The 13,541-nt window shown below is 39.5% G+C and overlaps 1 protein-coding gene across 1 annotated transcript in view; it reads left to right on the top strand.

Annotated features, from left to right (window-relative positions):
* Positions 1 to 13,541, top strand: part of Hecw1 (HECT, C2 and WW domain containing E3 ubiquitin protein ligase 1) — a 335,971-nt gene that overhangs the window by 284,620 nt on the left and 37,810 nt on the right. Inside the window, exons 18-22 of the mRNA XM_051167947.1 lie at positions 2,613 to 2,696; positions 3,033 to 3,142; positions 5,142 to 5,262; positions 5,983 to 6,096; positions 6,893 to 7,045. Of these exons, the coding sequence (XP_051023904.1) occupies positions 2,613 to 2,696; positions 3,033 to 3,142; positions 5,142 to 5,262; positions 5,983 to 6,096; positions 6,893 to 7,045 (582 nt within the window). The remainder of the gene's footprint in view (positions 1 to 2,612; positions 2,697 to 3,032; positions 3,143 to 5,141; positions 5,263 to 5,982; positions 6,097 to 6,892; positions 7,046 to 13,541) is intronic.

Raw genomic sequence — 13,541 nt, 5'->3', positions numbered from 1 at the left:
GCTATCAAAGTATTGAAGTCCAGCAATCAAAAGCCCTTTTGGTTTACCTAATTAACATTCCCAATTAAAATCAAACACCTCATCCTAACACTGGGCCTCCCCTTTTATCTTTATAAAGTGACATTTATCTGTGTGTCACATCTGTCTCCTCTGTCCAGAGGCAGTCCTTTGTCCTCCAGGACAAACACACCTTTCCCATCTCCTTTGTTCCCTTCCCTCCTTCATCCTCTACTTTCTATCCTTGTCTCTTATTCCCTGCCCTTTGTCTATCTGAGACAAATAAATCTCCTTTGTGCTTTAGATATTGGTCTTGCGGGTCCTGGACCAATAACGATTTCTTATAGTTTTGATGTTGATTTCCCTAATTGACAGGATGATGAATATTTTAAAAAGATATTCCTTATCCATATCTTTGTTTCTTTGAGAAATCTTTGTTCATGTTCCAGGTCCATTTTTTTAAATGGGTGATTTTGGTTTTTTACTGATTAAGTTTTTTGGATATTCTAATATTGATACTCTGTCATAATATAACTTGCGAAGATTCTCTCCCTTTCTGCGGGCTCTCTCTTTACCTCGTTGATTGTACCAGCATATTTCTCTCCTGTTGAGCAGATCTTAAGTCCAATTATACAGCTGCTGGTTACCACCCAGGTCTGAGTGACCTGTGTGACCCTACTGCATACCTTATAGCATGCCGTGCTGGTCATTGCTGCAGTAATAGGCACATGCCTGAGAGGACTGTTGGCTGCTTTCCTCTTTCTGCAGCTTTCAGGTCAGATCCATTGCAAGGGCCTCTGGTCCCTGTTTCTGAAGTGCACAGTGTCTTTAGCAATAGGGGCTTGCCTTCCCCCTCTGCAGGGCAACCAAGGGCAGTAAGTAGCAATACCCCATACTGTTTTGGGAGTCTCTTGGACAGTCCTGACCAACAACTCAAGAGAGGGTTCTATGCCTGGTTTGGGAGGTAGGTTGTTAGATTCTTTGGCTCTTGGGGGGAGCATTGTCAGCCCAGATGACAAAATTACCATTTAAGCTATATATGTATATTTATACACTGACTTACTTACATGTATTATAGGTATTTTTAGGTAGAAAGTTAAGGAGCTGGGTTTCTGTTATCCGCTAAAATGTATGTAGACCTGCCTGTTTTTTCCAAACCACAGTTAGAGAATCCACTGAAAAAAGTCTTCAATTTTAGAGGGAGTGGGGATGCATGGGAGGCATTGGGGGGAGGGTAGAAATGATGTAAGTACAATGCTCATATATGAAATTCTAAGAAAAATAAAGATGTTACATGAAAAGTTTAAATAAAATGCCCATAGATTTAGAATCACTGCCAAAAGAGAAGAACGCTGCATTGGCCGTATTCCCTGCTGGAGCAAGCTGGTAAAGGGTATATGGGATCTCTTCGTGTTTCCATTTGTTGTTATAAAAACAGAAAATCCCAAGCATTTGATTTTACCAGTAAAGACTAAGAATCCAGATGCTGGGGTGAAAGTCTGCTAGCTCAAAGAAGCAGAGAAAACAGCCAGGTGACCTTCCTACTCAGTTCACCTCACAGAAGGAAACGCCCAAAGCCCTTTATTTTTCTCTATGCTATCTTAAATACCCTGCTGTTTAATCTCTGTCAGCTGGTTTCTTGTTCTGCCTCTTGACCTAGGGTTAACTTTATTAAATCCTGTGTACAGCAGGCTCTCGGATTAAAGGTGTGTGCTAGGGCTAAGCCACACCATAACCATCTGTTTACAATAACCAAGAAGTCCTTGGATTAAAGGTGTGCATTAGGGCTGAACCACACCAAACAAAAACAGGTTTTTACAGTTCACAGTCTCAGGGTTCACAATGGTATCAAATATCCTACAACAGTTACATATGTGCCTCACCTGTTATCAAATAAAAATTTAAATTAAACTTTTTAATATTTGAAAATAAAATTAATCCTCAATTTTTCTCCAAATTTAGCTGCAAAAGACAAAAGTTAATTCATTTAAATCATGCACATGTAGAATATTACTGAGGGAAGTGGTATTGGTATTAGTAGGGGAGCTGAGAGTTCACTTGAGCAAAATAAATACTTCCTACCTGTAGATGTACTTGAAATAGTTTTCAGATTAGAGTTGGAGATCAGAATGGGTAACCGGTAACTAAACAAAGACAGGTTGAAGTCTATGCTTTGACTTAACCTGGATGCCTTGTCATTCTAAAGCTCTAGGGCCCCTCTATTCCCAGTGTGGCATTATACATTTTCTATCAGTCACAAAATGTCCCTAGAAACAGCCTTCATTTGGTCCTCTTGTGACTTCCAATATACCTTGAGCCAAGAAAGATCTTTTTACAGCTCCCCATAGCTTTACTGTGTTCTTCTCTCTCAAGCAGACTCTGACTTTGCTGAGATCCTCAGCTTCTAAATCTGTGTGAGTCTCAGAAAGAGCCACCCCTTGCAATGCATCCTGGGAACTCAGAAGATGGCCTTTGAGTCTATGAAATGCAATAGATGTTGGAAGATTTGTTAGCCACATTGCAAGAAGGGATAAAAATAGATCTAAAAGTATTTATTTATTCCTTAGCTTTCGGTTTGATATGTAATTCTCAAATTCTTTTCAACTGTGTTCTAGGGAGAAAATCCACTATATTCGGACAGAAGGCAGTCACGGGCTTGAGAAGTTGTCCTGTGATGCAGATCTAGTCATTTTGCTGAGGTAAGAAGTTGGACCTGAGACCTTCTTGAAAAGCTACAGTGGAGAGGTTGGAGAAGGGGTAGGAGTCACCCTGCAAAGGGCGAGAATCAAACACTTTCCATTTGTTTTAAAAGATCCTGAAAGTAGAGACTGGCAGCCCCTGCTGTGTATCCTTATCTTTATCTTTAGGTTACACCTAGAGCATTAGGAACTGAGAGATTCCTAATGGAGACCTTTTGTAGGGTTAATAAAAGGTTAAAGAATCAGAGCGGTTCTAACTGCTCTAATACAATCTGCACACACTTTCTCATGGTGAGGAGGACAGACAACTAACTTTCTTCTTTTTAACCTTTACAGTCTCTTTGAAGAAGAGATCATGTCCTATGTCCCCCTGCAATCTGCCTTCCACCCTGGGTATAGCTTCTCTCCCCGCTGTTCACCCTGTTCCTCACCACAAAACTCACCAGGTAACTTGGAATTCTGGCCCAGTGTCACCTAAGTGGTCATGTGTGTTTTCACCAACTGAAGAGAAATCTAAGATAGGTGTGTGTGTGTGTGTGTGTGTGTGTGTGTGTGTGTGTGTGTGTGTTCACACGCACATGCATGCGCACATTCCTCCCCCCTCTCTCTCTTCCCCCACCCCCAGTGTGTGTGTTCTCTCTCTTGCTTATTCTTTTCAATTTGTTAATCAAAATTACATTGTAAATCAGGTATTGACAAACTAAACTGCTGCCTGCTTTTATAACTTCTGGGAGCTAAAATGGGACTTGTTTGTGTTTCTAAATGATTAAGAAATGAAATGAGATAGAACCTAATTAGTTAGCCCAAGCTAGCCTCAAGCTTGTGGCTATATTGAGATAGCCCTCCAGATAGTACAATTACACAGGTGTGTCGTTATGACCAACTGAAACAATAAAATCAAACCTCAGTATATCTAACTAATGATCCTAGGAATCTCCCCATTCTTGTTCATATTTATATTTTCTGTGGGAACTTTCATACTTACAGCAGCAGATATGAGCAATACTAAAAAAAAAAAAACTGTATGGCCTGAAAAGCCTAAAATATTTATTTTCTGTCCCTTATAGAGGTGGGTCCCCACCTTAATTTGTCATTGCATCCTAATGGCTGTTCCAAGCATCTCAGCGGCACTTCTTACAGGTGAAAGGAAGTTTGCATAGTAGTGATATGAAGATCCTTGCTTATTTTAACATGAAGAATTAAATGTTGATTATCTGATAGTGTGGGTCATATAGTATAGTCAGGGTTTTTCAGAGTTGTCTAATATTTTGAACTTTAAGTGTCCCCTTTAAGAACATTGCTTTATATAAATGTATACCACAGAAAATACTTATGGCTATTTCAGAAACTGTTGGAAATTCTTTTCTAATCCTATACCCATATTCATTGATTTTTTAAAATGAAACTCAAGGAAAGCTTTTAAAAATCAAACACTCTAAACCAACTCAGCCGCAAAATATATCACTTTGATATTTATATGCTGAGGAATGACAGGGAGATACTAAAGATCTTTGTCTTCTGTAATAATTCGCATCATGCAGTAGTCTCTGAGCTAAGCTGACACGCTCAGGCAGTGTTGGTTGGCAGCATATACCATGACAACATGCACAGTGCAAAGTATGCATGTAGTGTATTCAGACCAAAACTGCAATGAAGTTGTGTGGAGTGCAGGAGAGCACTGCCAGAGCACAGAGGATTCATTAGGTTTTAAATCAACTTCTGGTTGTTGCGTGTCCAGAAAAATTGTCTACAGCTTCCACATTTCATTACACAGTTCATGAAATGTTGATCAAATGTAAACCCCTAAATACGTGAGTCTATAATACTTGAATGTATAAGCATTTTTAAATTAAGCATCAGTATCAATACAGAAGCATGAAAAAACTATACATACTAAGGTCCTCTTGCCTCATTCCACTTTCAGTCATTTCTTATGGCAACTTATAAGACAACTTTTATTCAATTCATTTTATGTTAGTATTTTAATTGCCTAAATAATAAGCAAGTCGAGCCAATTCTCATGATGGTGATTTTTGTTTGTTTTTGTTTCTGATTTTTGAGACAGGGTTTCTCAGTGGCCTTGGCTCTCCTGGACTCGCTTTGTAGGCCAGGCTGAGATCCACCAGCCTCTGCCTCCCTGAGTACTGGGATTACAGGTCTGCACCAGTGAGCCTGCCTCATGACGGTGCTTTTAATAGAAACATAACTTGAATAACTTAGTGGGAAATACAAACATCCCCATCAGAATCCATTTTTCTCTTTGCTATTTTGCTTCAGTTTAGTATAAAAGTAACCAAGAGATTGATGGCAAAAAGGAAAGGGACTTCTTAGCAATGGCCACAAAGCCTAGGAGCATGCTTCAGTGGGCGCTTGCTGTACTGTCACTCTGCACATTTGTTCCTGGATGAAAAGTGGTGACCAAGGACAGTGTGCTTCTCTCTACAGGTTTACAGAGAGCCAGCGCAAGAGCCCCTTCACCATACCGAAGGGATTTTGAAGCAAAGCTCCGCAATTTTTACCGAAAACTGGAAGCCAAAGGATTTGGTCAGGGCCCGGGTAAAATAAAGTGAGTACCTAGTATTTGGCCCTAAATTAAGGTAGTAGCCTTTCTTATCTGCTCACTTTTTCAATCATTGAACTAAGACTATGGCATGAAAGGGAGGAATGAAAAAATTAAAAAACTGGAAGAGAAGGAGAAAAGCGTTTAAGTAATTAGAAGGGAGAGGAAAGGGAAGGAAAAAGAGAAAGAACCATAGAATTAAGAAAAAGAGGTGCATGGCATCAATCAACAATAGACCTTTCCAGAAAACAAAAACCCTTAAACTGAGCTAAAACCATGTATTTCCATTCGTGTAAGAATAATCAAGGCAAATTTTAATTCATTTATCAGATATGTGAACTCTTTGCAACTTTGCAATGAAGTTCAAGTCAAAAAAAGTGGGGGGAAGCATTACCTGCCCCCCTGGGTTTATTATTTCAATTGAAAAGCCAAGATCAAACTTAAGATACCCCCTAACCTAAGAGACATACCAGTTAACAAAAAAAAAAAAAAAATTAAATATAGCTGATTGCGTCCAGAGACAAGCAGACATTGCTTCTTCCTGCACCAGTGTTTTGAATTTGTCAAGCCCAGGACCAAACTGAGAGGACCTCTGTCTCATCCTCTCTTCTCCCTTTTGAGAAGCCAATGAGCGAAGCCATAATAGTGAGCACTCATGGGTCACACACAACAGCGCTCAGTGCCCTGACTTTCGTGCTTCCACTCACCATCACCTTTTATTCTCAGGCTCATCATCCGTCGAGACCACTTGCTGGAGGGGACCTTCAATCAGGTCATGGCATACTCCCGGAAGGAGCTCCAGAGAAACAAGCTCTACATCACCTTTGTTGGAGAGGAGGGGTGAGGCATCAGGAGCTTCATACAGATAGATCAGTGTCAGGAAACTAACTCTCAGGAGTGAGGGGTAATTTCTCTCAGGGAGGAATAGAGTGGCTACAAACCATTGGCCTAAAGTGAGGCTGAGCATAGAATCTCAGTAAGCTTTCTTCTCTCCAGGCATTCTCAAGCCTTAGGCTGCTTGCTCTTTAGAGAAAAAGAAAAGAAAAGAAAACCTGCGCTATTGGCATGTCTCAGAGTCTGAGATCCCATGACCAAAGTATAGCACAAAGTAAAACCCTGAACCACTGAGCATTTACTTTGTAGATATTGTAAATTTCTGAGAAAACAAAACCTCTTCCTTCCAAAATGTATATATCAAATTATATGCCAAAGTTTCCATGTGCTTTTTCTGCCTTCATGAATCATCTAAGTGTGCAATGCAACTATCTAAAAGGCAAATGAAATTGGACTTGTAAGCTTGTAATACACACACACAAATATTTCTTATGCTCCCACTAGGCCTTGTATGTAATGGGAAAGCTGTGTGTTTTATCTTATATTTGATTATTGAAAGAGGGAAAGTTTAAAGACAACTACCATAGGAGTTTATTCATAGATATTTGGTTTTAAAATACCACAAATCAACTAACTACTATATCTTCGCTGTCTTCTAAAATTGGTACTTTCACTTGGAGTTCACTGTAAAGAGGAGAGACTGTCCCCTGCTTCTCAGAAAACATACCTGAAAGACCTCACTAGGACCTGGATATGAAACTATCACAAAAGTGAACTTCCCGGTCCTTTGCTTCCTTTGCAGCCTGGACTACAGTGGCCCTTCTCGAGAGTTCTTCTTCCTGTTGTCTCAGGAGCTCTTCAACCCTTACTATGGACTCTTTGAGTATTCTGCAAATGACACTTACACAGTGCAAATCAGCCCGATGTCTGCGTTTGTAGAAAACTATCTTGAATGGTAAGGTCTCTAATGTTCACTTTCTTGTGTGCAAAACTTGTTATATTGGGCTGGAGAGATGGCTCGAGAAGTTAAGAGCACTTGCTGCTCTTCCAGAGGTACTGAGTTCAAGTCCCAGCAACCACATGGTGGCTCGTAACCATCTATAATGAGATCTGGTGGCCTCTTCTGGTGTGCAGACACACACACAGGCAGAACATATACATAATAAATAAAAGAAAAATTATCTTTCTTAATCAAAAGTCAGCAGCATTTCTCTGAGGTAACTGCATTTGGAGCAGTTAGTGAGGAATAGTTAAATCATAAGAGCAGATAACAGAACCATAGAAGCAAGGATACTTGCTATTACAGAGAATGAAAGATAACTTACCAAAGACACTGATATTATTCCTGTCAATTGATACAAGATAGAATAAACGCCTACCGAACATACTCTAAGAAGACATAGTTGATAACTGCACTGAAATCACAAAGGTGCCACTAGATGCTTCTCAGAGGTACTCGTGGTTTTAAAATTCTCATAGTTTGAATAAGTATGCCTTTAGCATTGGATTTGTATCTCACCATAAAATAAATTCCATGAGTCAGATGACCTGTAAGCATTCTTCTCATTTGAAAATTCAGTATTGATTTCATTGTCTTCTAATAAGCTATTTTATTATCAATTATAAATGTATATATCAAGACCAGGATCTGTCAGTTCTGCGTGGTTCTGTGGGATCATTACCTCACGTTGTTGTTGAAGTAACCAGAAATCCTCACACAACTCTTAGTCACAGACACTTTGTCCACTACAACACCCCAGATTGAATGTAAAAGCTTCAGTGATCTCAGGCGAGCCTTTTTGAGTTCTGCAGATGGATAACACCCCCCCTCTCTGAAGTATCTTGTTTATACTATTGTTGAATCTGTTGAGAATTCCTAGATGCATTCATTATTTTCCTCATTGTTGTGACAAAAGTACAAGGTAAACAACTTAAGGAAGAAAGGATGATTTACGCTCATAATTTAAGGTCACACAGTTCATCATGGAGGAAGCACAGTGCAAGAAGAGTGGGAGGTGTTCGGTCACACTGCTCTGGAATCAGGGAGCAGAGCGCTATGAACACATGGACTGTTCTTGCTTTCTCTTCCTCATTCAAGCCAGCATCCTAACCTGTAGAATGGTGCCACTCACATTCAGGGTGTGCTTTCCCATCTCACTTAACTATCTCTAGGAATGCCCTAGACAAGCTCAGAAGTCTGCCATCCAGATGATTCCTAACTCTTCAAGCTTATATTCAAGATGAATCATCACAAGTCTGTTCCTTGTCAACTTAACACCCAAGCATAATGCTTTTATATTTTTATTTACAATTTTTCATAAAATACATTTTTGTTTTGTTTGGTGCTTAGATTTTTCTAGTTTTCTTTTATCGAAAGGATTTTTTCATGCAAAGTATTCTGATTTTGGTTTCCCCGCCTTCACTCCTCCAAGATCCTACCCACCTCCCTTCCAGTCCAAATTCACACCCAAATCTACAAACAGACATCTAAAGATAACAATAAAAATAAGATAAACATGAACAAGCAAATGGGAATAGGACAAAACAAACAAACAGAAATAAGAAAGCCAAAGGAAAAAACTCAAGAAACACACATAGATGCAGAGGCACACATATTCATACACATAGGAATCCCACAGAAACACAAAACCAAATGCCATAATATATATGCGAAGGACCTATAAGGGAAGGGAGAGGGAAAGGGAGAGAGAAGAGTGAGGGAGGGAGGGAGGGAGGGAGGGAGGGAAGGACGGAGGGACAGAGGGAAGGAGGGAAGGAGGGAGAGCGAGTCAGTCCTCACCAAAAATTATGAGACAAAGAACCTCCAAAGATTTCCTTTATCCATTCTTCTACTGAGGGACACTTTGGCTGTTTCCATGTTCTGGCTATTATGAATAAGGCTGCTATGAACATGGTTGAGCATATGCCCTTGTTGCATGCCGGAGCATCTTCTGGGTATATTCCAAGGAGTGGAATAGCTGGGTCTTGAGGAAGCCCTATTCCCAGTTTTCTGAGATGGCACCAAATAGATTTCCAAAGTGGCTGTACTAGTTTGCATTCCCACCAGCAATGAAGGAGTGTTCCTCTTTCTCCACATCCTCGCCAGCATGTGGTGACACTTGAATATTTGATCTTAGCCATTCGGATGGATGTAAAATAGAATCTCAGAGTTGTTTTGATTTGCATTTCTCTGATGACTAAAGATGTTGAGCATTTCTTTAAGTGTTTCTCAGCCATTTGATATTCCTCTGTTGAGAATTCTGTTTAATTCTGAGCCCCATTTCTCAATTGGGTTATTTGGTTTTTTTGTGGTGTTTAATTTCTTGAGTTCTTTATATATTTTGGATATTAGACCTTTGTCAGATGTAGGCTATTAAAAACAAGGAATTTCCAACATGTGTGGATAAATGGACTGAACTAGGATCATAATGAGTGAGTTAACCCAAAAGCAGAAAGACACAAATGGTATATACTCACTTATATCTGGACACTAGTCCAAAGGGCATGTCCCATGAAAGTCTTCACTTACCAGGAAAGCAGGATAGAGGTGAGGACATCCTACTGGGACTCTAGATGAGAGATATATGGAATATTGGGGAAATAGAATGAGCCAGAGGGTTGTAGAAACCTACAAGAACACTATGACAAGTGGATCTGGGCCCAGGGGTTCTGCTCAAGCTATGGCACCAAACAAGGACAATGCATGCAATAAGCATCAAATCCCTACCCAGATCTAGCCAATGGACAAGACATTCTCCACAGTTAAGTGGAAAGTGGGGACTGACTTTCACACAAACACTGGTGCCCCATATTTAACCACGTCCCCCTGATGGGGAGGCCTGGTGGCACTCAGAGGAAAGATAGCAGACTACCAAGAAGAGACTTGATACCCTATGAGCATATACAGGAGGAGGAGGTCCCCCTCAGTCACAGTCATAGGGGAAGGGAATAGAGTGAAAGCAGTGGAGAGGGAGGAATGGAAGGATACAAGAGATGGGATAACAACTGAGATGCAATATTAATATTACCAATAAAAAAAAGAAATAGGAAAAAAAAGAACCTCCAAAACGCCACTGAGTTCCTTTTGTGTTGACCATGTACAGCCTTAAGAGTGCTTTTCGTCCCCAGTAAGACTTTGTTGGAGAGCACTAACTTTTTATTTGTGAGTGGTTATCAATTGAGGATAGCTGCTGTACTAGGGATATGGACTTCTGTCCACTTGTGCTCTCAGTGCTAGGATTCCATTTGGTGCAGACCACGCAGGCTCTGAGCATGCTGCCACAGTCTCTGTGAGTTTGTATGTGCTTTGGCCCTGCTGTGTTTAGAGGGTCATGTTTCATTGGTGTTCTTACAACCTTTCTCCCTCCATTTTTGCAAAGTTCCCTAGTCTCTGAAGGGAGAGATTTGATGGAAACATTCCATTTAGGACAGAATGTTTCAAGGTCTCTCACTCTCTGAACATTGTCCAGCTATGAGCCTCTGTATTTGTTCCCATCTACCTGATGTTTTTTAAGGGTCGTGTTACCAGCATGTTAAATCACCAGACAACACAGGCTATGTCCAAGGCTGTTGGTTGCTCTCCACAAACTGACAGTAAGGCCCTATTGCTGAAGACAGTGCCTACACAACTCATTGAGCATGGAAAAGTCAAACTGGTGCTACCTAGAGCCTGCACCCCTATGGACTACTCTTAATGGTACCAGAAGGTAGTCTGCATGCTACCAAAGGAGAAAGATAAACACTAACCCAGCTACAAACTCTTGATAATCTGCATGCAAGATGTGCTAATGCAATAGTGACACAAAGCTTGTGGGAGTAACCAACCAATATCTGATCTAAGGCCCACTCCATGATACAGAGTCCATACTGGACACTGCTTAAGTGGCCATAAAATATATTTTGATCATGTCAGGTGTGAGTTCCTTGGAAAATTACCATTTACTCTTTGGCCCCTTACTAGCTACCTAACTTCTATGGTAGTTCTAATTGAAACACTATCTAAAACTTAAAAGCTAGCATCCACATATAAGGGGGAAAAAATGAAATATTTGTCTTTGGGGCTTTGGGTTACCTTACTCAGGATGTCTGTTTCTAGTTCCACAGCAGATTTCCTGGTATTCTAGCTTTTAAAATGTCTCCATCCCTCTCTTCCTTGATGGTCCTTGAGTCATAGATACAGGAGCCGTGATGTGATGTATCCATTAAGGCTGGGTACCCTGTGATCTACTGTTGTCTGCATTATGTCCAGTTGTGTTTTTCTGTGGGGGGAGGAGGGGGCAGAGGGGTGGGGTCTTTGATGGGTGGAATGGGAGCTACACTCATCTGTGGGTTTATAAGGATAAGATTTAGAAAACAGTAAAGAATTATGCTGGACTAGCAAAGTAAAACTAGTAGGTTGTTTGCTAAGGTCTGTGACCTCAGTAGCCCTGGAAAGCTGCCTATGTTTCAAGTACCAAGCGTGATTTCCCTCATGTTGAGGAGCTTTAAGTTGAATTAGATAGCTGTCCATTGCCACCAACATGCAAGTGCCACTTATTGAACCTTTAAGCAAGTCTTGTCATCCTGGTGATCACCATGGTTCATAGATACGGTAGCTAAGTGGCTCTGTTTGTTTGGCCCTTCCTTGGCAGGTTGCAAAATATTTTAATTTTCATTTCCTGATGGACAAGGATAATGAACATTTTGTGGTTTTCAGACATTTAAGACAAATGATGTGTTTCATTATTTGACAACTCCATATTTAAAATTGATTATTTCCTTATAATTAATTTATCTTATTTAATGTCTCTGGTTTTATGTGATGTATCCATTAAGGCTGGGTACCCTATGATCTACTGTTGTCTGCATTATGTCCACTTGGATTTGAGTTTTGTGCAAGGTGACAAATATGGGTCCAGTTGCCTTTTTTTACACATAGACCTCCAGTTAGACCAGCACCATTTGTTGAATGGATTTGGCTTCTTTGTCAAAAATCAAAAAATTTTATACAATATATTTTACCATATAATTTCCTCTCCCCGATTCCTCCCATATCCTCCCTACCCCGCTACATGTTATCTTTCTCTCTCCTCCTCCTCCTTCTCTCTCAAAACATAAAATAAGAATAAATTCAAACAAACTAAAGACAAAACAAATAATGACAAAAAATTAATATGACAAAAAAATACTTCCCCAAAACAAAAAACATGGAATCCATTTGGTGTTAGCCAACTGCTCCTAGGAATGAGGCCTGCCCTGCACAGTGGCTGATATGCCAAGTGATACTAATTATTTTATGGTCAGCTTTTTTAAAAAGCATATTCTAGATACTAACCTTCTGTCATATGTATAACTTGTATATTTTTTCATTTTCCACTTTTCCAATTTAATGGAAATATTTTTCCATTCTGTAGGTTGCCACTTCGTGTGAATAATCTTGTCGTTTGCTGTATAGATTGTGTTTAGCTTCATGAGATCCCATTTACTTATTTCTGACCTTAGTGCCTGTGATCAGTGTCCTGTTCAAAAAAATCATTTTCTGTGACAATCCAATCAAATTTATTTCCTACTTTCTCATTTCAACTCAAGGTATCTGGTCTTATGTTGAGGTCCTTGATCCATTTGGAGTTGATAGGTATAGATTTTTTTTACATACAGCTATCCAATTTGACCAGGATCATTTGCTGAAGATGTCATCTATTCTCCAGTGTGTTCTTTTTGGCTTCTTTATCAAAAATCAGCTGTCTGTAGGTATATGTCTGGATCTTCAATTCAATTCCATTGATCATATATGTTTTTATGCCAATGGCACGTTGTTTCATTACTGTAGTTTTGTAGTACAACTTGAAATCTTGGATGGTGATACTTTCAGCAGTTCTTTTATTATTCAGAATTATTTTACCTATCCTGAGTTGTTGTGTTTCCATATAAAGTTGAAGTTGTTGTTTTGTCTTTTTTTTTTTCCATTTCTATGGGAGATTTTCCCATAGTCTGATGCCTTCTTCAATTTCTTTCTTCAGTGCCTTAACATTTTTAATTATACAAGTCTTTCTTTGCTTGATTAGTTATCCCAAGGTATTTTTTAGGCTATTGTGAAAAGTACTGTTTTCCTGATTCTTTCTCAGTATATTGTCATTTGTATATAAGAAAACTATTGCTGTTTGTGTGTTAATTTTGTATCCTCCTACTTCATTGAAAGAATTTATCAGCTATAAAAGTTTCCTGATAGAGTGTGTGTGTGTGTGTGTGTGTGTGTAATCATTTACATATAAATCATTTCATCTGCAAATAAGGATACTTCTTCTCTTCCTATTTCTATCCCTTGATCTCCCACAGTTGTCTTATTGCTCTACCTGTAACTTCAAGTATTATATTGAATAGGGATAAAGAGGGTAGACATCCTGCTTTGCATTTTCTCTCTATTTAAGTTAATGATGTCTGTATGTTTGCTGTAAATTGCCTTTATAATATTG

The sequence above is a fragment of the Acomys russatus genome, chromosome 3 (assembly GCF_903995435.1).
Source record: "Acomys russatus chromosome 3, mAcoRus1.1, whole genome shotgun sequence".
NCBI classification, from domain to species: Eukaryota; Metazoa; Chordata; class Mammalia; order Rodentia; family Muridae; genus Acomys; species Acomys russatus.
The sequence above is the reverse complement of the archived record's forward strand: the minus strand, read 5'-3'. Positions and strand labels throughout refer to the sequence as shown.